At 44.4% G+C, this 23,972-nt stretch overlaps 1 protein-coding gene across 1 annotated transcript; it reads left to right on the top strand.

The window, feature by feature from the left end:
- Window positions 1-537: 537 nt before the first annotated feature.
- CRYBA2 (crystallin beta A2) lies at window positions 538-10,240 on the top strand. The gene is made up of 4 exons (XM_054972293.1): window positions 538-695; window positions 2,905-3,046; window positions 8,076-8,218; window positions 10,093-10,240. The coding sequence occupies exons 1-4, from the start codon at window positions 538-540 to the stop codon at window positions 10,238-10,240; spliced, it is 591 nt and encodes a 196-aa protein (XP_054828268.1).
- The last annotated feature ends 13,732 nt before the right edge of the window (window positions 10,241-23,972 follow it).

The raw sequence follows: 23,972 nt of genomic DNA, 5'->3' as shown, positions 1-23,972 counted from the left end.
AGGAGAAGATCAGGAGGAGGAATGACTGAAAAGGACATGGACTCCTCTACCTCCAAGAAGCCCAATCCATATCCCATCATCCTGCTCAACACCTGATTATTTTGACACCGCTCCTAGAGCTCTGCCTTCCAGAGGAGTCCTAAACTGAATTCTGGGAGACCAGGATGATGAATATTTCTCTGCTTAGCAAGCTTGTGTGGTGCATCCTAACTAATAGTTACGGAGATGCACTTTAGCCGTTGCCCCTTGAAGCAATATGGGCAGCAGAGGAGGGAGGGATTCCCCCCCCCCATTGTTATTGCCAGTTGCTCAAGGCTGAGAACTAAATATTAGCTTGCATTTTAATAGCATATTAAAGCCCAGTGGCACCTTAAAGACTAGCAAAATGTATTCCAGCCTAAGGTTTTGTAGAAGATTTGGTACTCTTGTCATTCAGGTTGGAATACATTTTGTTAATCTGTAAGGTGCCATTCCTTCTCTATTCTGCTACTACTGCCTAAGACATCTGGAATTGTTTTCATAACAGGGGAGTTATCCATGACCACCCAGCACATGGAGACTCTAGGTCAACACAAGATCACCGTCTGGGAGGAAGAAAACTTCCAGGGAAAGCGCTGTGAGTTCCTGATGGAATGTCCCAGCATCATGGAACGAGGCTTCCGCAAGATTCGCTCCATCAAGGTGGAAAGTGGCCCGTAAGTACCCTCAACCAGCTATAGGCATCCTAGTTTCCCCGGTGACAAAACTGGTCCTATATGGCCCCTCAGTCCCAATCTGCCACAGTCAGGAATGCTCTTCCCCTCTCTTCTCCTCTTTCAGCCCCAACCATGGCTTTGTCATCTAGCTGTCCCCTGAAGGAATTTCTGGGCTGTTGTTGCATCCTTTCTTCCAGGGCTGTTGCTGTCAACTTATCTGTGTCTTGAAGAGAGCTAAGAAAAAAAATTAGCACATCTAGAACTGAATTGTCATGGATATAGATAGGGCAGCTGCCTGGCAAGGGCATTCTAATTCATTCTGGTACTGCCAGTCATGACAGCACCAGGGCAGTGGGACTGGCTTCACACCTAGGAGCCTTGTTCACTCGGCAGTCTTCAGATGCTGCTGTAATCCTTTGCCTGTTGCCTGACCCTTCCATATCTCCCACTCACTAGGCTACCTAGAGTACTGCAAGATATCATAGCATTTCTTTAAAAGTAATGTCTTTTAAAGTCTGTTGAATCCAATCATGGTAATTCCAGTAATTTCGGAATATACTAATTATAGCTTGCTTAGTTACAGACTAACCAAAGTGTAGATGACTGGGGAACAAAAGTCTGCCAAGAAAACATCATGGGTCAGTAATGACTCGGTGCTTGCACAAGGGACTACCTTTTACCTTTTTACCTAGTTACAGGCTGAGACTGAAAATCAGCAGATGCATTTAATAGGAAAACCTAGCAGTATGCCTTCTTAGGAGTTACAATATACATCAATATACAGTAGCAAGGCTGACTAAGTTCATTGACATAGTGGTTTGATCAGGGTGAACCAATTTTTAATAGATTGCACAGTGCAATCCTAAGCAGAGTTAACTCTGGGCTAAGCCCATTGAAATTAATGGTGTTAGACTGGAGTAACTTTGCTTAGGATTGCATTGGCAGTCTTGTTCTAACAGAAGCTTGAAACAGGATACATTTTGAAGTCATTCTCTGCATGACCGTAAACAAAAGAATAATGAAAAAGAAAACATACAAGATGACAGGTCCTTCACCATAACCGATTTCACACCATCTTCAGTTGCCTCCAAAGGCACTGGGGTTATGTGGAAATGCAAATGTATTAGAAAGAGCCAGTATTAGAGCTAGTGATTAGAGAGTGGGACTCCAGAGGTCAACTTCCTGCCTAGTTACAAACCTTACTGGATGACTAGTAAGTCGCCAGTCATTGTCTCACAGTCTAGCCTCTACCTTACAAGGGTAATTTTGAGGTGAGGAAAATATTTTTTTTTATTTTATCGTATTTATATTCTGCCCTCCCCGCAAGCAGGCTCAGGGCGGATAATAATAAATATTTAAATAGAACAAATGAATAACTTGCGTTCTAATCAATTAAGTGATTCAGCAACTCAAATGATTTAATTCATGGAGTTTTAGATGCTTTAGATGTCTCCAGGAGCATATGATCCACACATCTTTTGAGAGAATATGAGACATCACTTAAATATTTGAATAATACCTTTGTAGACTGGGAGGTCTCAGTATTTTTTAAATAAAAAACAGTCCATTTAAAAAGAAGTCGCAGAGAAGGCAGAATTTCACAGGGGGGCGTTTCCCTATCGGAGACTTGCAGCAAAGGGAAACGGCACCTAGTGGATAGAAGGATAGCCCCTTCTATTTTGTTCTTGAAGATACTGATATATCTGGATGTGGCAGCAATAAGTGGACAGCTGTGCCCAGGAAAGGAAGTTCCCTCTACTTTGAGTAAAATATGCAAAGCTGTCCTGAAAAGAAACATGTTGGTGGATTCATCTAGAACACTCAGGTTCCAATCCTTCCTCTACCATAAAGCTCACTAAGTGACTGGAGGCCAATCCCTCAGCCTAAGTCACTTCAACAGGTTGCTGTGAATATAAAATTGGTGGCGGAAGGCACGCATCCTATCCTGAGCAACTTTGAGGGAAATGGACTGTTAAAAAGCCAGTTAAGGGGGGAGTTGATAATCTGGAGAACCCACACCAAAAAATTGCTATGTTAGTGATGGAATAGGTAGCAGGGAGCCCTGCAGGGGACTTTACCTGTCTTCCCCTACTCATACAGGAGGTTATTACGGTCTGTGCAGAATTTTATTTTCATTTCAGAATTTGCAGCCTCCAGAACTCATGTCTTCTCACTCTCATTCCCCTCCTACTGCCCAATTCTCCTGCAGCTGGGTGGGATTTGAGTATCCTGAATACCAAGGACAGCAGTTCATCTTGGAGAAAGGGGACTACCCTCGCTGGGAAGCCTGGAGTGGAAACAGTGGCTACAGGACTGAGCACCTGCTCTCCTTTCGGGCTATCAAGTGTGCTGTGAGTTCAGTGTGCTTTCCCTGCCTCTTAAACACACTTGAATGGGGCTCTCTGGCTCCTCCTTTCAATAGAAAAGGGTGACCTCCTGATCTTCTTTCAGTGGTTTTTCAGAGAGCATGAATGAAAGGGAAACCAACAGGCTTGGTAAGGTTTCAGACAAAGGGAGCCCCAAAATGGTGATGCCAGTGGACAAACACCATCTTGCACTGATCAAGCACCCAACCTTTAGAAACTAGTGGCCTAATAAAAGCTACCTCTGGAATATACTGATTTCATTTACTTATCAAAAATAATACAGAAGCATGAGAAAAAAGATGCCAAGGACAAAGGAAGTTAAAATGAAATTGCTAAGAATAAAATTAGGAAAGTTAAAATGCAATTAACGGGCTCAATGACAAGTTGACATCCTACAGATGCAAAATAGATGATGTCTTTTATTGAAAAAGTATAGTAGGACAGCAGTAAACAGGTTTTTGAATTACACTGAGTGCATAATCAGAACTCTTTAGGCTGTTGAAAAATTCTGTAAACTGAATGCGCTGCACACTACTGCTAGTTTACTTGAAAGAGGCCACTTTTCTAATTTTCTGCCTTTTATTATTTGGGAGTTATATCCAGTAACCTGGAGGGAAGGTAGCATGGTAGAGCCCAATCTCACAGGGTCAGTACTTGGAAGGGTGACCACCAAGGAAAAGACTGCAGAGGAAGACACTGACAAACCACCTCTGCTTCTCACTTGCCCTAAAAACACCTTGCTGGGGTCGCAGTAAGTTGACTGTGACTTGATGGCATATGCTCACACACACACGTCCAATAATCAGCCAAATATGTAGCAGGGGGGAGTCTCGGGGGAGAATGTAGACTGAGGGACTGGGAAAGGAAGGAGTTTGAGAAGTTACAGCTACCTGATTTCTTACAGCATTAGAGAGTTTAAAGGCAATATATTCTCCAGGTGATATATTCTCCAGGACCTGACCACTCCGAGGAGAAGCATAAGCAGACAATTAACTATACAGTGAGAAAAACAAAGCCAAACACCATTACAATCCTGTTCAGTTTAGTGACCTACCATGAAGGAGACTAGCCTTAAAAAATAGAACAAATGCCTAACGTATTTGTAGGTACCTCACTGGTAGAGCACTTGCTTTGCCTGCAGGATGACTCAGGTTCCGTCCCCAGAATCTCCCGTTAAAAGAACCAGCTAGTAGGCGATCTCTGCCAGAAATCCTGGAGAATGCCTGTCAGTCAAAGTAGAAGCTGAGGGGCCATGGCTCAGTGGTAGAGCATCTACTTTGCCTGCAGGTCCCAGGTTCCCTCTCCAGTTAAAAGGGTCAGGAGGTTGGTGATGTGAAGGACCTCTACTGGAGACCCTGGAGAGCTGCTGCCAGCCACAGTAGATAATACCAATATATAGACCACTGCTCTGACTCAGTATAGGGAAGCTTCCTGTGCTCATGAGAGTTAGAACTGCCAGGTTCAGGTTTTGCAAGTGTTAGGTGTGCCACCTACCTGGAGGGGGGGGGAATGCCCTGCCCTTTAACAGAGGATTAATGGAATATTATTTTCCAGGTGGTGCTATTTACCTCTATGCCATGAAAAACTTCAGCTGCTCATTTCCACACATTAAGCATTTATTAAAGGGACTGGACATTTTTCTCCTGGCCTGCTGGCAACCCTAGGGAAGGCTCCTGTAGCTTGAAAGAGTAAAATGGAAGTAAAAGATTTGGGGGTTTTCCCTCATTTGCAGTGACAGGAGAATCCTCTTTCTAGGTAATTCTGAAAGGTGGGTTCTGATTTGGCCCACCTAACACGAACAATGGAGACAGTAGATTTGCCCAGTAAAGAACGGCTGCTGCACTCTCTCCCTGTCCCACCAACCTGTGACTGAAGTGGGAAAAGAATATGATGGAAGGGAATGGAGACCCTGGTGCCTCTTGAACAAGGGCCATTCATTAGGGCATACATCATCAGTCTGTGACCTCTGTAGACCACTGGAGGAGATCTCCAAGTCAGAAGGCAACAAAGCTAGACTAGATGGATTCAATGCACAAACCCACAGAAATGGCCATTCATATTATGTGTATGTGCTGTGCTTTGACAACCTCCTGTGAACTAAGTTTAAACAGAGCTCTAAACTGCATGTGTGTGGGCCCTTTTGAAGACATGAATGCAAAGGGAATAGCATTTTGAGGAAATATGCATTCATGGTAGTCCAGACTTGGAGAGAAAAGGGAGACAATCCGGAAAGGTTTCTACCTGGCCTTTGGATGATGGGCCAACCTCAATAGCAGAAGCAAAGAAAGCAATTTATAAATCTGCATATATTAAAAAAGCTATCAGATACAATCAATAAACAATGTGAGGGAGTGTTTATTGAAAAAAAGTGTTGCATTCATTGACAGAAGAGTCAGGGGGCCAGTTGGGGTGTGGGGAAGGGGACAACGAGAAGGAAGGGAGCAGCATGTGGCAGTCAATCTGGACATAATCTATCACACCCTTTGCAAAGGGACTATAACTGGTGGGGCCTATCACTCGATCTCAGGAGCGGCAGCTTCTGTTTCTCACCAGGGTTGAAAATCTCTGCACGTCCCCAGCTCTAGGCTTTAATAACAAGCAGTCAGATTACGCCCGCACTTTAATAAAGGGGTGTGAGATACCATCTCGTTCCTGGCTGGCAGGATCGCTTGGCGGAGTGCAGGCTGCAGGAATGGGTGGAGGGAGGGAGGGAGGAAGAGGGAGCTGTGCCCAGTTTCAGATTTAAGTCAAACAAATTAACCCCTTCAGTCCAGGAGTACCAGGAGTCTACAAATCCTGATCACTTGGAAAGGTGAGAGGACTTTTTAAAATAGTCAGACTGTTTGTCGACTTTCTGGGCAACACATCAGCAAGCCCCTACAAGCACACATGGAGTGATCTGACCATGATCTACCATAGCTATTCGGTTGATGCATGCAAGAATGAAGACACCTAAGAGCAAAGGAAAGTCCAGAGGTAGTGTACTTAAGCTAGATGCCAGAGTGGCCTCATGCACCAAGGGTGATAAGAAGCAAAGAACTGCAGGACTCTGGTACTTTATTGTACCATCACTGTGCATAATGCTTTATGTAATAATGGCAAAAAGGCAGTCCCTGTCTTGATGAGTACACAGTCTAAAATTCACCACAGGGAAGATGAAGAGTTGGAGGTGTGAATCAATAGGGGGAGACATTCCATCGAATTGCATGTCCTTAGATGTTTAATTTCAGTGGGAGGTGAAGACTGGTACCAATGACTTCTCAAAAACCTGGCCGGGGGGGGGGGGGCGGTTGAAGAGGGATTTGAGAACTGAAGGCAGAAAGGGGGAAAGGATACAGGAGTCTGAGGGAGCAGGAGACTTTTGGGTGTATAAAGAGGTTACAGTGGTGAAGAAGCAAAGGTTACGGGGAAGGATACAGAAAAATAATGGTGAACAAGGCCAGAACAGATAAAGGTGGTGGTGGGGCGGGGGGAAGGTTTACTGGTACAGATTGTTGTGCAGGAAAATAGTACTTGTGAAAACTTGCTTTTCTATTTATTTACATACTTCATTTATAGCCTGCCTTTCTCACTGAAACTCGAGGTGGATAACAAAATATAAAAAACAATTTCATCAAGCAACACATGATATTCAATAACCAATGCAGTGGGACTAGGATTACAGTACTGGAAAGCAGTACTAACAAACAAAAAAAGAAACCTTCCTGAGGCATGACATACCATAATGTAGAAAGTGAGTTACAAAGACAGTTAATGCAGTAAATGCAAGGCCTGTCCTTTGTATATAACAACAACAACACTTCTACTAACTGGACAGTGAAAGAGCCAAGGGGAAGCAAAAACAGGAGTCAATGGAAAAGAAGAGCTAGAGGAGAGCTGGAAAGGTACCTATTGCAGCACTTTAGTACCAAGGGGCCAGTGCCCGTTCTCTCTCTCTCTCTCTTATTTCCTTGAGGCTTGGGTAAATGTCTGCCCATCCATTTCTTCTTGTTAAATAAGGACTCTCTCAGCATGAGTGGGAGCTTACTCACTCATTTGCTCACCCTACTGTCTATTCTTGATGGGTAAGATAGATCAAAATGTAGAAGCATTCTGAGAAAGGAATTCCCTACGTCATGTGGAATTATATTTCATCTACAGTAGCTAAATAGAACTTTCAAGCATAGAGGCAGTATACTACTCTAAATATCAGAAGGTGAGGGCAAGCAGTAGTGATCATTCTGAAGTCCCGCTTATGAACTTCTAGATTGGGGACCTCAACCTTATTAACCCTATGGGCACTTTTAGAATTTTGAGAATGGATCATAGGCGCTATAATCAAATGACTGTTATTGTGGTTGCAGCCAATCACAAAATGTTGGGAGGTTCCAAGCCAAGTGTCCTCCTATAACAGAGGTCACTGTCTTCAGATACGTGCTCTATGCAGACACAAAGTATCTGTTATGTTCTTCTGAAGTACCTCCTGCTCAAGTGAGGTGCAGGAAACCCAGGAATGGCTATTTGCTTCAGGGAAGAGATACTTTATAAAAGAAGTGGGCACAGTGTTAGAGATCACTGTTCTAGAGGCATCTGGCTGGCTGCTGTTAGAATGCCTAATAAAATGGAATGTGTTCTGACCCAGTGAGGCAGCTCTTTTGTTGTGATAGTCTGAAATAAAGGACAAATCTTTCAAATACTGGGCATCTCTTAAAATGGGGAGGGGGGAGAAGACACTAAAGAAACACAAATCAAAGTGACTCCTGCATAACACTAGACTGGGAGGGAGGATGGACAGGATAGGTAGGTTGCCAATAATTTATCCTGTGTTGGTTTAGAGGCGATCCTCCCTCCCTTGCCCTGCAAATGCATGCATGAGTATCTTAGAATAAAGGAAGAGATTAGGCAGTGAGATGGGATCAAGGCACAGGGGTGGGATGCAGAAATGTGAAGTCTGATTGTAGGTGGAGCATGAACGAATTTTGCTTATGTCGATATTCTCACACTAATTCACCCTCCACCTCACCCCACACTGCAGAATCACAGTGACAGCAAACTGACCCTGTATGAAGCAGAGAACTTCCAAGGGCGAAAGTTTGAGCTCAGCGATGACTACCCATCCCTGCAGGCCATGGGCTGGGGCAACAAGGAAGTGGGTTCCATCAAGGTCAACTCTGGAGCGTAAGTGAAACCTTCTTAGGGGGAGCTAAGTTGGAAAGGCTTTAAATTCTATGGTGGGACTTTCTCATTCCTCACTCTTAACCTGTCCACGAATACCAATAAACATAGCTGGCTAAACCATGAGAAACCAAGAATGGCTCAAGTTGCCATTATTCATTATTTTGAACAGTCCTTCAGAGAACAACAACAACAAAAAGCAAAAGGGTTGCCCAAAGGAACAGAGAGGGGGAAACAGGGGAGACAAGGAATGACTACGCACAGGTGTGGTGGGTTTCGAAGGAAGAGAAAGCTGTTCCACATGAAAGTGTCCAGAAAGGGAGACTCAGGTGAGCAGGCAGCAGAGGGGAAAAGGACAAGAGACCTTCAAATGACTGGGGAATCTGGGATGGAAGAGCAAAGATGATTATGGCTGCTTTTGGAAAGTGGCAGACAGACAGAAATGTGCAAGTTAGCAGAGTTCTTTAGAAACAAGGACAAGATTTGTGAGTGCTAACTGTTTACATCAAGCAAATATCCTTGCATAAATACATTATTAAATAAATGACTGTGGTGTAACGTGTACAAACAAAACATTAGACCACAACTGTAGTCATTATCTTCATTTCTTAATTATCCTTCTATCACTCTCTGATGCTCAAGAATTTCTTGGAAATTGATGCAACTGCTGCTCGAGCTACTTGGAAATAAAGTGGGAGGGGAGACCATAAATTAGACTTTATAACATTGAACCTGCTGCATGAATCCCTCCTACCTCACAACATTCTTTAAACACACTTGGGACAGAGTCAGACAATCATTTTTCAGAGATTTAGAGTACTACAAGAGAGGCGTTGTTTCCTATGGTTTGTGAACACATTTCTTTTGTCCCAGTGTTGCTTGTGGTCAAACTGGATTTGCAGATTTTTTAAACAATACCAAAAAAACTGCCAACTACTTTAATAGATACAAAGTAAAGTTGAGTGTACACACCAAAAGGAGTGATCTTCCTCCAAATCACAGGCTCGTCCCGCTCCTTTCTGAGGTGCTCTTGCCCTTTGCTTGTGGTGCAATGTAATCTGGATTGCGCAGGTTGTTCTGTGGCCATCTAATGGGCAGACTGTCTGAGCTTTTGGCCATGACATGGGTCTTTGAGGCCAATCCAACACTGGGATTCTATGACTCTGGCATGTATCCTGTACAGCACTTCCACAAGCAAAAATGTCCATACATCAGGGAAAGCATTGTTTTTTGAAGTTGGGTTAACAAAAAGTCTGCCAAGAAAATGTCATGATGCGATGTCCTCCCATGGGTCAGTACTGACTCGGTGCTTTTACACTGTTGTGTAAACACTTATATCAAATTGCACAAGGCACAATGCAAAGACTACAGTTGTGGTCTAATGTTTTGTTTGTGCACGTTACAACACAGTCATTTATTTAATAATGCATTTATGCAAGGATATGTGCTTGATGTAAACAGTTAGCACTCACAATTGCACAAGGATCATAGTACATGCAGTGTGACTGCTTGTGCAATGTTCCTTCCATAAATGGAACAATGCTAACATGCCTTTATGCGCTCCCTCCCTTAACACAGACACAGACCCATATGGGGAACTGCTTCTAGTGTGTGCTATCCCCACCTGGCTACAACATGTATGCAAATACTGCAAGGACTTGGACAGGGATGATCCTGAGGGTCTTTCCCATCTGATAACCCTTCTGCTTTTCCAGACAGAAGCTGCCTCCAAATCCCTTGTTTCTTTCCCCATCCCATCTGAGGCTTGATACCCCCAAAATGGATTCAATAACAATGGTGTTCTATGCCTTTCCTCATATAGGATCGAATAGGGGCTGGACTGCCAGTATTTGCAATGCTCTGCTTTGTCTCTTTAGGTGGGTGGCATATCAGTATCCAGGCTACCGGGGCTACCAGTATATTCTGGAGCGGGACAAACAGAATGGTGAATACAAGAAATACAGTGAATACAGCACCCAAGCCCACACCAACCAGATCCAGTCCATCCGCCGAGTCCAGCACTGAGCTGGATCTTAGCAGCTACATGACTGGCCCTCCTGCGCATCATCTCTCCCCTAGATGCCTGCCTCTGTGCCCAAGGGTCCACCAAGCAGTAGACCCATATCCAGTAGCCAATAAAGGCATTTACCAAACCCTCCTTTCTTTTTGGTCATCTGTTATGAAAGCCTCTGTGTTTGGGGTTGCTGGCTAGGGAATGATTGGCTCGCCCATCAATCAGCATGGTGTCAGAGGAAGCAAGGCTGAGATCATCATCAAAGGCTGCAAACTTCGACTCTCTCACTGGGACAGAAGCTAAAGCTGGACCACAGTTAGTGTCAGGGTTGCCCTGCCTTGGCTGGCTTTTGTGGTTCAAACAAGAGCCAGCCCAACCACAGAGGTGAAACAGGTGATCGATCACCTAGGGCAACAGGCTTGAAAGGGCATCAAATTCAAAGGAAGCTAATTTCCTTTACTTTAAAAAAAAATATCTCTAGACTTCTCATTTTTCTCTATATTGAATGTAAGGGGAGCCACCAAAATCATAGGTTGAATAAGACACCCAAACTCCCTGGGCCAACCCTGGTTATAAGAGCATTTTGATGTGTGGGAATCAGCAGTGTAAACTTTCCACAGCATTATCACCTGCTACTGTCTGCACACTCCACGCAATTAAACACATAAGTTACTGTAGCCAGTTGAAATGTTAACCACCCTGGTTGGTAACATCTGTGTGCAAGTTTTCTTTCATAGGTGGTGGATTAGAAAGTTAAAGCCCTGCTTGGAATGAGCAATAAGGCTTGAACGTTGCAAAAGCAACCCACCTTCTCTCCACTGCAGAAGTCTAGAAGCCAAGGCATTCATCAACTGGAAACACAATCCGCATAATGAATGTATTATTTTTATATTCAATGTACCTTAACCAAAAAAATTAAAATATACTATAAATAGGAGAGTAGAAGATATAGATCCGTATAGCTCATACCAAGAAGTCAATGTTAGTAACAAGTTTAATTATCACACTGACTTGCACAGAAATAGGTCTGCCTAGCCATCTGTCATGAATCTGGGTCCCTGAGCTATAAACGATACACTGCCTCCCTTCTCCTAGGCCCAAGGTTCATCTGTAGAGTAGCCTGCAGGCCTCAGTGGCTCTTTACCTCTTGGAGGCTTGGGGCCTGGCTGGGAGCTTCCCTCTAGGCCTACATTTCCCAGATGCCCTCCAAGCCTGGGATGGGGCCTGGTGAAATTGGAAGGAAAAGAAAGGCCAATCAGAACGAAGGAGGCTGAGCCATGGAAGAAATAACATAACCCCCCCCCCCTTTAAAGGATATGGTGCTCTTCTTCAAGGAGCTCAGTGGTAGAGAGGCAGCTACCGGCCAAAGAGGATCCCTCACTCAAGGCCGGGTGGGTTGGACCTAGGGTTACTGGGTCCCCTAGGGCCCAAGTGAGGGCAGGGCAGGGCAGTACTCACTGTCCACACAGGCGTGAAGGAGCTGCGGGTTGCACTGAAGCTCAGTTCATTCAAAATTGCCCCATTTGGAGGCGATTTTTAATGAGATGGTTTTCAGCACAACCTGCAGCTCCCGTTGAGCTGGAAAATGATGTCATTTTTCTGCTGCAACAGGGGAGCGCAAGGACAAGTACACACGCTTCTCTCTGCCTCCTCCCCTTTGTCACCCCGTGCCTTTCCCCCTGCAGGCCAGATGAGGGGGGTCGCAGGTGGGGGCAGGGGGCTGGCAAACCTAATTGAACCCAGGAAGAGCCAGGTACAATAGGGACAAATCAGGTAGTTGCGTTAGGCGGCTTCATTGTTTTCTTGCCAGCTCCTTTATGTGTTAATTTTGTTGAAAAGTATCTGCTGTAAAACGGTTGCTCACAAGAATTTCTTCCCCCCGCCCCTCTTTGGAGACTGCCCCTGTTTAATAAAGCAGTTTGCTTTACGCTATCTGGGACCTCACTTCTCAAGCTTGACTGGTCACTTGGCAACGCCCTCACCAGTAGAGGGGTGCTGTTAGGAAAAGGGAAGGGGAAGAGGTCCCTGGAGCCTCCCTAGCTGAACTTCCAAACCAGAGTAGTGGCGACGGGTAAGGCAATTTTGCCAGCTCTAGGGCTGAAAAGAGCAGGAGCCAGAGTTGCGTGTGTACGGGGCTAGAGGACCCCTGGGAGGGGATACCCACAGTAGACAAGTCCCCACCTGACCCTTCTTACCTGTGACATCATCTAAGGCAGCCTCTCTCAAGCATAGCCCCCAAACAGCCTGGCTTGCTCTTGTGCCTTTAAAGGTAGCTTGATATAGGGTGAGGTGGGGTGGGGGCTCTTCAACTGGCAATGCTTGCACCTTCAGCAGCTGTTTAAAGGCTAAGCTACAGAGGGGGGTTGATGAGTTGGTAGTTATTCATGGAAACCCAAACAGGCAAATATGAGAAAGACTCAAACTGAAATAGGCTTACAAAGCACTGATCCGTGAGTCTCGGGGAAGAACAAGCAAAACCACAGTCAAGCTGATCTACCTCATACTTCTAGGTAATTAAAACACCATGAGAGATACTATGCCACAGTGAGATTGCCAAGGCTAAAACAGACTCTCAGGGATTACAGTCAGTATATATTGCAATCCTAAGGAGATCTAAGAAGCAAGCCCTATAGAGCTCAGTAGGACTTATTTCTGAGTAAGCAAGTTTAGGAATGCACTGAAATTCCTAAAATGAGAAGCACTAAGACTCAAGCCTTCCTGGAGGGCTTTGTCCCTAATTCAAGACTGGTGGGGACATTAGAGTCATGTAGAAAATGCCCCCTGCAGATATTCAGGTGTACCTTTATCATCTTTCGTTTGTGCCAGTTAGCAGTCATTTCTTTTGCCTCAAAGCATGGTGGCAAGTCACCAGTTCTCAGGAACAGATTGAGCCACCATAGATTCTAGCAGCTAGCTTGCCCATATGGATTCATAATAAATGTGTTAGCTTTCAAAATACCACAGCAGTCTTTTTCAGTTTTGCAGCAAGATAAAACAACAGACACTCTGGTCTAGCATCTGGTGGAAAGAGCTTATCCTCACTGGAAGACAATGGAAACGTGTGTGTTCCTTCCTCCCTCAACATCTTTCATGGTGTGACTTTGGCACAATACATCGCTATGCCTGTGACTTGGCCAGAGCCCCTCCTTGCACGGAAAACTTGCCAGGCTCCACCTCCCAAGCTGAGCCACGCAGTCACATCCGCCCAGAAATCCGGCAAGAAGCATCTTTCATTTGGAATGGGCAATCTTTTTCTGGAAGGGACCGGGTGGGGGGTGGGGAATGCAAACAGCCAGGTCAGGGGAAATGGCAGAACCCATCCACTGCTACCCACTGAATCCGTTTTTTCAGCTGTGGGCCCAGGCAGTACTATAAGTCCTCCCCACCAAGCAGATGAAGGGGAAATTGTTGTGTGAAAAAAGCACACACAAGCTAAAAAGCTGCTAGTGGGCGAGGAACCCAGCCGGACTCCACAACTCCCCCTTGGTTCACTGCTCAAGTTGCCTCTTACCAAGGCGATTATGGGGTGCAGAATAAGTATTCTAACTATCCCTGTCTAAAGAAGATGTGCTCTATACAAAGGGTAAGATGCTTAACCAATCTTTAAAAGTTTATTGAATATATATCAGAGGTTATAATGCAAGCCATAAAAGAAACAATTTAACACTAAACTTAAGAAATATATGTAGGTTAAAGGCTTAAGGCTAAATGTCTGATGTTCCTCCTCCCTCCTTAGATGAAAGCTTTCGGGCTACAAAGCCAATGTCCTCCTTGCCTCTTGGCAACAGAACACAACAGAAATACGTTCCTTCCCACCATATAGGGTTGGCATTAGCATACAGCGAGGTAGGGCAGTGTTAGATACGAAAGTCCATATGAAAGTTGGGCCCACTAACGCTGATTCCCTATTCATCATCTCCTCCAATGCCTGCATTCATACCCTTCCACTGCGTGCTTTTTTGTGCTTTGTTGTCTCTGCTCCCAGCCTCCTATGCTGCCTAGCACTGCTGGAGAAGAGTATATGGGAGATGCACAAAGCATCAGCATTCCTGGTGGCCGTGGCAACAACACTCCTAGCTATACCCACCACCCAGCACCATTGGGGAAAGGGCGTACAGGCACTGTGGGGAGCTGTGACTGCCGATGATGGGAGAGCTTGTGGGTGGACACAGGAAGGATGCAAAGGCAGGTGGGGGCAATAAGGGGGCCCTAGTAATGGGCATGGGGCCCCCTGAGCACTCTCTGACCAGGGGCCCCCCAAACCTAGAACCAGCCCTGCCACCAAGCACCATAAGGTACTGCTTGTTATTAACAGAAGCTTTAGAAGTGGCAGAGGGAACATGAAGTCTCAGCATTTGCCCCTCAGAATGGATCTCTTGACCCCACATTTTCCTAAACTGAGGCAGCCTATCCTGACTGACACGATTAGGTGAAACTGCAGCCTGTTCTACTCATAGTTGTCCAGAAATGCGATTCTATTTTTCTTTTCAAGGTTTTAAACTGCTTTTCAATAAAAGAATTGGCAAAATTATTTGCAAAAATTAAAACCAACCAGAGCCCTCCTGCAAGATCTTAAACCCAGGGGAAGGTCATGTGGGTGGAAGCGTTCCCTGAGATGTTTCCATGTCGGTGCATTTTCTCTGAGTAACCCTGCCACAAGGCTCCTATGATTCATTTGGTCTTTGAGACAAAGTGGGCCTTTTCAAGAAGGCAGAAGTGGCAAGCCTTCTATTGCTTTAAACCACATGACTATTCCTGAGGTACACTGAGATTTCATTGCCAGCTCATAAGTTCTAGACACCGTTATAAACTGTATACATGCAATAAGCATGGCAAAATCAAAAATACAGAATGAAAATGGTGTCCATTACACTACTCCTAGTTAGTGTGAGACACATTTTAAAAAACAATAGGGTTTGAGTCCAGTCGCACCCTAGAGACCAACAAGATTTCCACGGCATAAGCTTTTGAGCGTCAGAGCTCCTTCTTCATTGTGGAAAAAAAATCAGCAACATCAGCTAAAATGTGCTGATCGGTCACCATTTAACTTCCAGCGCAACAAAGGCCTTTTCTGCACAGGTAATTTACTCCTCTCTTTTGGCTTGTTTGCTCCTCAAGAATAAAGCTTGTTTAACCACTTACATTTCCACCCACCACTTTTAATCCCAGTGTGGGTGCCATCTTTTTTTGACCACACAACCATGAAATAAAGAGAGTTATGTGATGAGGTGTGGACATCATCAAACCTGCCATGGTTGAAGAGTGAGCCTTGGAAGCCTGAAATGGCATACCCTTGGTAATAGCAACCTCCTGTTGCTCTTAAAGTCACGTTTATCCCTGACAAAGGGCAAGGGTCCAGGTACACCACAGCAAAATTCTCTGAAAACCTGGGCTCAATTGTAATACAGACATGGTTTCAAGAAGGGCCCTTTATTCGTGCAGCAGTCTGAAAAATTATTGGGCACTTGGCATCTATCATTTTGGCTTTAGGGAGCACTTTTATTGGCTCACAGTCCGTTGGCTCAAATATCCTGGGTGTATTTATTAATTACAGCGAGTGATCCCAGATTACAGTGGAGCATGTGTAAAAGCCAGGACTAAGTAGATAGAATGGATCGTACGGATTTTCCTGCCTATTTGCTGCTTGACCAAAGGGAAGAGAAAGAAGTACCATATGCACTTCCAGTATTGCCATTATATCTAATTCCAAATCAGGCCATAGATCAAAAAATCCTGCAAAATAGAGCCAGGGACAGACAAGGGAGATTTCTCTTTAAAATGGATGTCCCAGGTTTGTAGGGAAGAAAAGATTGGTGAACTAACTGCCCCCCCCACACACATACACTCACACCAAATAACAAAACAACACCCAGAAGTTTAAGAAAAGAACGCCTACTAATACTATATTCTGAGATCTCGGGACCATCTTGGAGGTTGCTAGGCACCAGTGGCCATCATAACTTGGCCATGGCAACCACCACAAAATTTAGCCTTAGCACTGGCAGCCAACATACAGCTTGGCAACACTTCTCCCAGGGAGAGGCTGTGGAAGGAGGGAACACTGAAGACAGAGGGATAGATAAAAAGAGGTGGACTGGTGGAACTTACTTATTTTCAGTTTCTATTCTGCCCTCCCCGAACTGGCAGGCTCAGGGCGGATTATGCTCTGCAAAACCACACACTAAAACCCGTACATTTTACAATTTTAAAACAGCCATATAAAACAGTGCAATATAAATATCTAAAAAGTACAAGAAAGCAGTGCAGGAGTAGTCAGTTAAACAATCAGTCCACCACCTACTCCACCATATTAAAATTACTTGCATGGTTGGTTAAAAAGTTTGATGGTGGATGCCTCTAGTAGGGAGGGTGTTCACCTCTATTTGGCCAAGAGAAGGACTGAAGAAAACGTGAAAGGTAAAGGGACCATGGGGGCTGCCAGGGAAGGTAAAGTGGGGGAGGGGGAATGAGATGTTCCCAGAAGTCCATGCTGGTCCCCTGCTTGTATATACCTAAAATGCACATATATGTGGATTAGTGTATGTAGCTGAATAAAACCCTCATTTAACCTCTTTATTCTCAAATTGTTGTGCTGTCAATCATGAACAGGCATATTAAAAGAATGAGTGAGACACACTTATTTTGCAATCTAACTGGAAATGTTGGAATACTTGAAGGAAATTGTTCCACTACTTTCTCTCCCAAGAGAGCCCTGAATGTACACATTTCCCAAGCGCTTATCTACAAACATGACTGTCTTTATATTATTAATAATAAATGACTCAAATTCATCACTTGAATCATTTGCTCAGTGCTTCGGAGCATTTAAAGACATAGGCACTACCTCTGGGCAAGGACCTGGCAACCCTAGTTTCTGTAACACTTTAACTGTAGTCTATTATACAAACCTTACTATCCATGCAAAAAGTTCAAGGCCCGAGGAGGTGCATGCCTGAACCCTGAAAGCATGTATCATGACTTGGGCACCATTGTTTTCAAGCTTTATTGCAAATTTTTCCTGAACCTAAGGGAGAAAGCAAAATTTAGTGCAGAAAATTCAGAAAGTACCGTGAATACAATCCAATGAACATTAAATCAACTTTGAAGGCTTAAAGCAGGGGGTGGGAGGGTGGGTTGGTTGGACAATTTCATGGAGGATGGTGCTATCAATGGCTACTGGTCATGATGGATGACTCCCTCTAGTACCAGAGGCAGCATGTCTCTTAATATCAGTTGCTGAGAAACACGGACAGCAGCAGGATGTTGTCGCAGTCATCCTGGTTGTGGGCTTTCTAGATGCAGCTGTTCAGCCACTTTGAGAACAGAGTACTGGACTAGATGGGCCTTGGGACTGACCCGACTTGGCTCTTCTTATGTTCTTATATTTTTAAACTCTTTTATAGTTAAATGATTTAAATGTAATCATATTTCTTCCACTGATATTTATGATACTGTAAAATATTGGATAGATTATGCCTGTATAATTAAATAAGCAAAACAAATAAAATCTTCAAAACTTTCAGATACTTTGTTTCTAGTCCTCAGGTTTAAGCTGCTCTCACATTTAATAGGCTGTGAATTTTACTTGCTCCTTTCTCCCTCTAGGTAAATGGCAAAGGATTCAGAGCCTCAATTCCTCTCAGCATTTTTTAAAAGCCAAGTATTAGTTATTTATTTATCCCCTTCATTTATAGCCCATCTTTAAGACATTTGAATAAATAATGTAACAAGACAATGCAAACCAAAAGCAATGTAAGATATGACATACTATAAACAGTGCAGAGAACAGACTACAGAAGACAGTCATTAGAGCAAGATAATACATAAAATAAACAGTACTGTATATGGCAATCCTATTCCTTTTATAAAAGTGCCTTCCAAGACCATTCCATTATGCTACTACCCTATTTCCTTTGTATCTATCTTCCTGCCTGCCTGCCTGCCTGCCTGCCTGCCTGTCCATCCACCCATTTGTTCACCTGTTTATTTCCTTCATTTATACCCAATGGGCACCCAAACTGGCTTACATCTTTCCCCTTTCCTCTATTTTATCCTTTATAGGAATACCCTCCTGAACATTTCTGTTTTATATATTCTGTGAAATGACAGAAGTGTGAGAAATTTCAACAGAGTGAGCTGTGATATTGATACCTGCTGATGTTAGCCATACGCAGCGTGGCACCTTCAAATGGCTTTGTTCAGATTAGTGAACCTGTTGTGGCAGAGCATAGCAGGAAAGGCAGTCCTGCAGATAAAAGGGTCCAAAGCCAGGAAGGGCTTCGTTGGCTATAACTGTTAGGACAAGGGAATGTGGGATGCCCTGAATAACACACAAGCCTGTTTTACAAGCCCAGCAATCTCAAAGAAAAACCCATCCCTATGAGAAGCTGGCAATAAAATAATCTCGTTACCTGCAGCAAGGAAAGCACCCCCATTTATCGTGACAGATGAGGAGGACCAAATGTGCACGGACAGGAAGAGACCAGATGGATGGCTTTTAATATCTTGATGGGGGAGGGCAGCCTAAAAACTAGGGGAGCACAATGTGATCTCATTGGGGAGAGGTGCACTTGGCAGGAACTGTGGGGACTCAGACCCCATTTCAGGATAGGTCAAACAAACCCCCTCCCAGCTGGGGGAGACAGAGTTAAAAGTTTAGCACGCTCTGTGCAAGCAAGCAAGAAAGCTGAGTAAAGTCTGCAATGACCATCCTCAGTTGTTTATGTTCCAGGCATTTTGTGCCCATTTCTCAGGGAGAAAAGCCAAGGTATAATCAGTGACCAGAGAAACCTAGTTTGTGTTTTGGTTTTGGTTCTTTCCTTAGTTTCTGTATCACTTGTACTAGTGTTCTGATATGTATTCCCATTACCCTGTTTTCTTAATTGATAGGAGTGCTTTCTAGGTAAATAAATATTTTTCCCTTTTCGCTGTGCATAAGTAACTCACTCACGAGCAAACCACTAGTCCAGCTAAAGGATTTAGTTGGGGTTAGGAAGAGGCAGATTGTTACTCCATATGCACACATACACACACAAACCCCGTTTTCAGTGAGCCAGACCACTGGGAGGGAGTTTAGTGAGTCTAGTTTAGTTAGTGGCATGCTATTTCAGTGATGTGGGGCGGGGGTAGGATTCTCTGTAAGCAGATTCAAGCCCCTTCACACACACACACACTGATCCTCCATCCTCTTGGAGGCTCATAGCCTGAGAGGACAGGCAGGAGGAGAGTTAGGTTGGAATAATAACCAGTACCTTGAACTGAAAGCAGTAACTGATATGTAATCAATGAAACAGAAGACATGTAACATGCATACTCCTTCTAGCCCCCAACAGTACCTGAGCTGCTGTGTTCTGTACCAGCTGGAGTTCCCGTGCTGACGTCAAGGGCAAATCCATGTAGAGTGCATTACAATAGTCTAGCCACAAAATTACCATGGCATGGATGCAAGTGGCTAGATCAGCCAAGTCAAGGTAGGAAGCCGTCTTCTGGGCTAAATGGACAAAAGCAGTTTTTTGGCACCTGCATTTACTGGCTTTTTCAGCAATCATGTTGAGTTCAGAATAACCCCACGGATCTCAGCAGAATCAGCAAGATTGCTGAACACAATCAAATGAGGGAAGCAGAAGACCCTCCAAAGCCCCGGCCTTCTTGACCAGAATCACCTCCATCATTCAGTTCCAGCTTGTTCGATAACAGACATTTAACCACAGCAGTCAGTGGTGGATCCTGAGCCATGACTGGTGGATGATTTGATTAAAGAAATACAGAGCTGGTTGTTACCAGCATATTGTTGGCAGCGAACTCCAAAGCCATGCATGATTTCTCTTATGGGCTTTACGTAGAGATTAAATACCATGGGGCATGACTGAGAGCTGTGAAACCCCATAGGACAAGTCCCACATTGATGACATCTGGTCTCCATCACCAACCCACTAAGCCTGAACTGTAAAAAATAATTTAACCAGACCGAAGCATTGAATTGATACCTACTTCTTTCTACAAGCACCTTATCAAGATGCATGATCTGCTGTATCAAAGGCTGCTGATAAATCCAAGAAGGGCAAAAAAAAAGATATAACCATTGTCTACATTCAAAAAGAGACTATTGGCTAAAGCTACCAGAGCCATTTCCACCCCATAAAGTGACCTGAAACCTGAGCGAAATGCGTTTAGTGGAGATGAGTTATTGAGGAAGGCCTGGCGTTCTGCTACTGCTCTTTCAATCATCTTGCCCAGAACAGGTAAATTAGAAACCAGACAGTAAATAGCCACATTGTTCTTCTCTAATTTTTTTTTTAAGTAATGGACAGATAACCACCTCTTTGAGTGAAAGAGGAAAGGTGCCCTGAGTCGATAATTGATATATGATGGTCATCAGAGACACGTTAACGTGATCCTTGCATAATTTCAGGAACTAGAATGGACAAGGATCCAGACCACAAGTGGTGGCCTTCACAGATCTCCTGTCCACATTCACCACGGTAACTGGACCAAAATGATCCATTAGTGGGCCAGATGGTGCACTGGACATTTCTAGTGTCTGAACTATAGTACAACTTCCATCCAAACTGGAATATATTTGAGAGATTTTATTTTTTTAAAAACCCTTTTCAGAAGTGTTGCAACTAATCACCAGTTCCTGAGAATATAAAGACTCAGACCTAGGAGTCAGCAAGTGATGATACATTATCAGATATATTGTGCAGCTGCATGTTTCCTGATAAGTTCTTGTGCCTTTAGGAGCTTCATTACAGGCAGAAATTCATTGCTGATGATAGATTGTTGTGTTGCATTTCAATGCTACCATTTAACTGTTAATATTGCAGAACAGGAGCCCCACCAGAGAAACAACTGGCAGCCCACTAGCCTGTATGAGCTGGGCGACTACCTTTGTTGCAAAATGCTGCTCCTTTGCACTTTCCCTTTGCCCTGCCCCGAATAAGGAAGTGCCAGCCTCAGGCCTCTCCCCTTGCACAAACATTCCTGCACTCACAGAACGTCCCACCGGAGCTCAGCTGTCCACCCGCCCTCCTTTCTCAAGCAGGTAGCATATTGGAGGCTTTCCCTGCCAGGGCCACGTCAGCTCTGCCTTGAGCAAGCACACAGGTAAGTGGGAACAAAGCTGGGGATGGCCTATGAAGTGGGCACCAGAATCGGATGCAGGAGAGAAATGGGGAAATGGGAGGGGGGAGTTTTGAGAAGCTGGTATTTCTTGTTTTTAAAGGGGGAAAAAGTGCCAGCAATGCTGAGTGGGACAGGAGATTGCTGTTTAATGCCAGTAAGAATAGGTAGATCAGCCTAGGGCAGAAACACATGCCTGAGATCACTGTTCTTGATTAGCTGGCACAGGATGCATGGGTCTTCGTCCTTTCCTTTCCCTTCTCTGAACCAGGACAGCCCAGAGCTGCTGACCCACCTTCACCTGCCCTTCTCTGGAACCCGCACACTCTTTCCCTTTTCCCCACTCAAGCCGCCTTCTAGCCTGATTCTGCAGTTCCTAATTTACAAGCTGCAGGCCTGATTCTGTTGGTGGGTGGGTGATGAGGATGTGTCATTTACCTGCAACAGGCTGGCAATCAGGGCCGAAGGGACACTGATGCATCTATTCCAGATGGTGTAGGTCTGTAGCAACAGAATAACACAGGAGTCCAATGGCACTTCAAGACCGATAGCAGAGCTCTGGTGGGACTTTTCCAGCAAAATCCGAGGTCACTTCTGATGAAGTGAGGTCCAATGCATCAGACAAAGCAAGCTCTGACTCACAAAAGCTTGTGCTGGAATCAGTGTTGTTACTCAACTCTGTTATCATTTTCCTCTTATTTGTCTCACTTTTCTCAAGCACTTATGCTGCTGTAAGTAAAGAACCAAGATGGAAGAGATGTTGAAGTGCTGAGTTTGAGAGTCTCTGGCTTGCCATCCTGATGGGCCATGAAGTTTACTGGGCAAGGGGTTTGTTTGTTTATTTAATACCCTTTCTCTTTGGGGGACAGAAAACATCGTTCTCCCCTCCTCCACTTTATCCTGTATCTGCCTCTTAAGACTGTTGTGAAGATAAAGGGGAGAAGTATATCATGTGACCTACCTATGAAGAAAGAAAGATGATGTACTCAAGTAGATGTCTGCCACATAATCTGATAAATCAGCCAAAGAATTTGGGTGGGGTGTGTGACTGTTTATTTAGCTATTGATGCTCTGCTTTTCTGCCCTATGGGCACCCAAAATGTCATTCTTCCTTCTTCTATTTGATCCTCACAACAATAACCCTGTGAGGTAGGTAGGTTAGGCTATGAGAAAGTTGCCTGGGTCTCCCAGATCTTAGTGTGACACTCTATCATCTACACCACATCCAAATGTACTCTACATGTTGAGATATAAATTTTACATGTTCTAGCTGGTTTTTTTCTGTCCTTCATGTCCACAGTCATGTCATTTAAGTGTGGGACTTATGTTTGGGCTCAGCATCCTGAGAATATCAGCATTTATGTTAAAGTCCAGATGGTAGTCCATGTGGCTGCAATGTGTGTGGGGGCGATGCCTCTCAGAGGTGTAGAAGCCATCTGGAGGATTCCTTGCTCTTCCTCAAGGCTAATACTGATTATGCAAAATGAATATGTGTAAATATAATCACTTGGAATAATTCACACACGATGCAGAATTCAACTTGGGGTGAAGTGTAAGTGACCTTAGTGCAGAATTTTTTATCACAGATCTGAGACCAAACCAAGACTTGCTCTTGCAGTGAGGTGGCAAATATGCATTCCCAGCTCTCTCCCCCCCTCCCATTCCTTACTCAGTTTGGGCCCCAGCTGATAGATGGCTATCCTAAACCGCATGATTCCTCTTCATGACAAGCACAAGGACTGAAAAACCTGGCACAGAAGTATTGTGCCCAAATGATCCTTTAGCCCCTTTGAAAAAAAACCCTGAAATTTTTCTGCCTGAATCAGGCACCTGGAACCCAACTTGACTTCAGATACTGATGAAGCATTAACTGCATGTTCTTCAAGCCAAACTAATATCTCCATTTAGGGTTGCAATTACTAACTCATATCTGCTTTGCCTGCTCAAATGGCTATTTTGTCTTTTGCATCTGCAGAAAGTTTTGGGGATCAAGCACCATCATCACATAGCCTACCTGTACCGGGCTTGTTTTCAGTTGCCTGCGGTTTATTAGGAGGACTCAGGCAGCTAAAGCAAGTCTGGGGCATGGAAGGAGAACCAGCAGAACCCTCTGTTCATGAAAGATCAAGTGTAGCAGACTGGAGAAGATGAGTTAGATCCAGGAGATGGCGAGAGAAGTATAGAAAGTATTGCTCTGTGGTGCAACAAGCCCTGAGGATGGGGACATGGAAGGGTACATGCTTCATGATGCTGCATAGTTTTCTTACTTCCCAACAGCAATAGATGGGGAGATTCCATTTCCTTCAAATTGTTGAGGGCCTAGTGTTAGAACCAGAAACTGCAGAACCAGAAACTGCAGCACTAGCTACCTCCAGGAAGACCCTGGGAATGCCACCCTGCCAGGGGGGACAGGACACAGCCTTGCCAAAGCATCTCAGATAGATAGGCAGGGTCTCTTTATACCTTTAACAGAGGTATGATTATCAGAGATTTTAAAAGCTGTTAGGAAGGAAGGAAGGAAGGAAGAGAAGGAAGAGAAAAAGAAAAAGAAAGAGATCCCATTCAAAATTATCCATCCCTTCAGTCTTACCCAGTCTTATATTTTCAAATGGGACAGGGTGG

The sequence above is a fragment of the Eublepharis macularius genome, chromosome 2, assembly GCF_028583425.1.
Source record: "Eublepharis macularius isolate TG4126 chromosome 2, MPM_Emac_v1.0, whole genome shotgun sequence".
NCBI lineage: Eukaryota > Metazoa > Chordata > Lepidosauria > Squamata > Eublepharidae > Eublepharis > Eublepharis macularius.
This window is presented reverse-complemented; position numbering and strand designations above follow the sequence as displayed.

Bases quoted from the DNA above. Each gene is read 5' to 3' on its own strand.
- CRYBA2 (XM_054972293.1), top strand. From the start codon at position 538: ATGACCACCCAGCACATGGAGACTCTAGGTCAACACAAGATCACCGTC. The intron at 696-2,904 runs GTAAGTACCCTC...ATTCTCCTGCAG, and splicing joins ATCAAGGTGGAAAGTGGCCC to CTGGGTGGGATTTGAGTATC. The intron at 3,047-8,075 runs GTGAGTTCAGTG...CCCACACTGCAG, and splicing joins TTCGGGCTATCAAGTGTGCT to AATCACAGTGACAGCAAACT.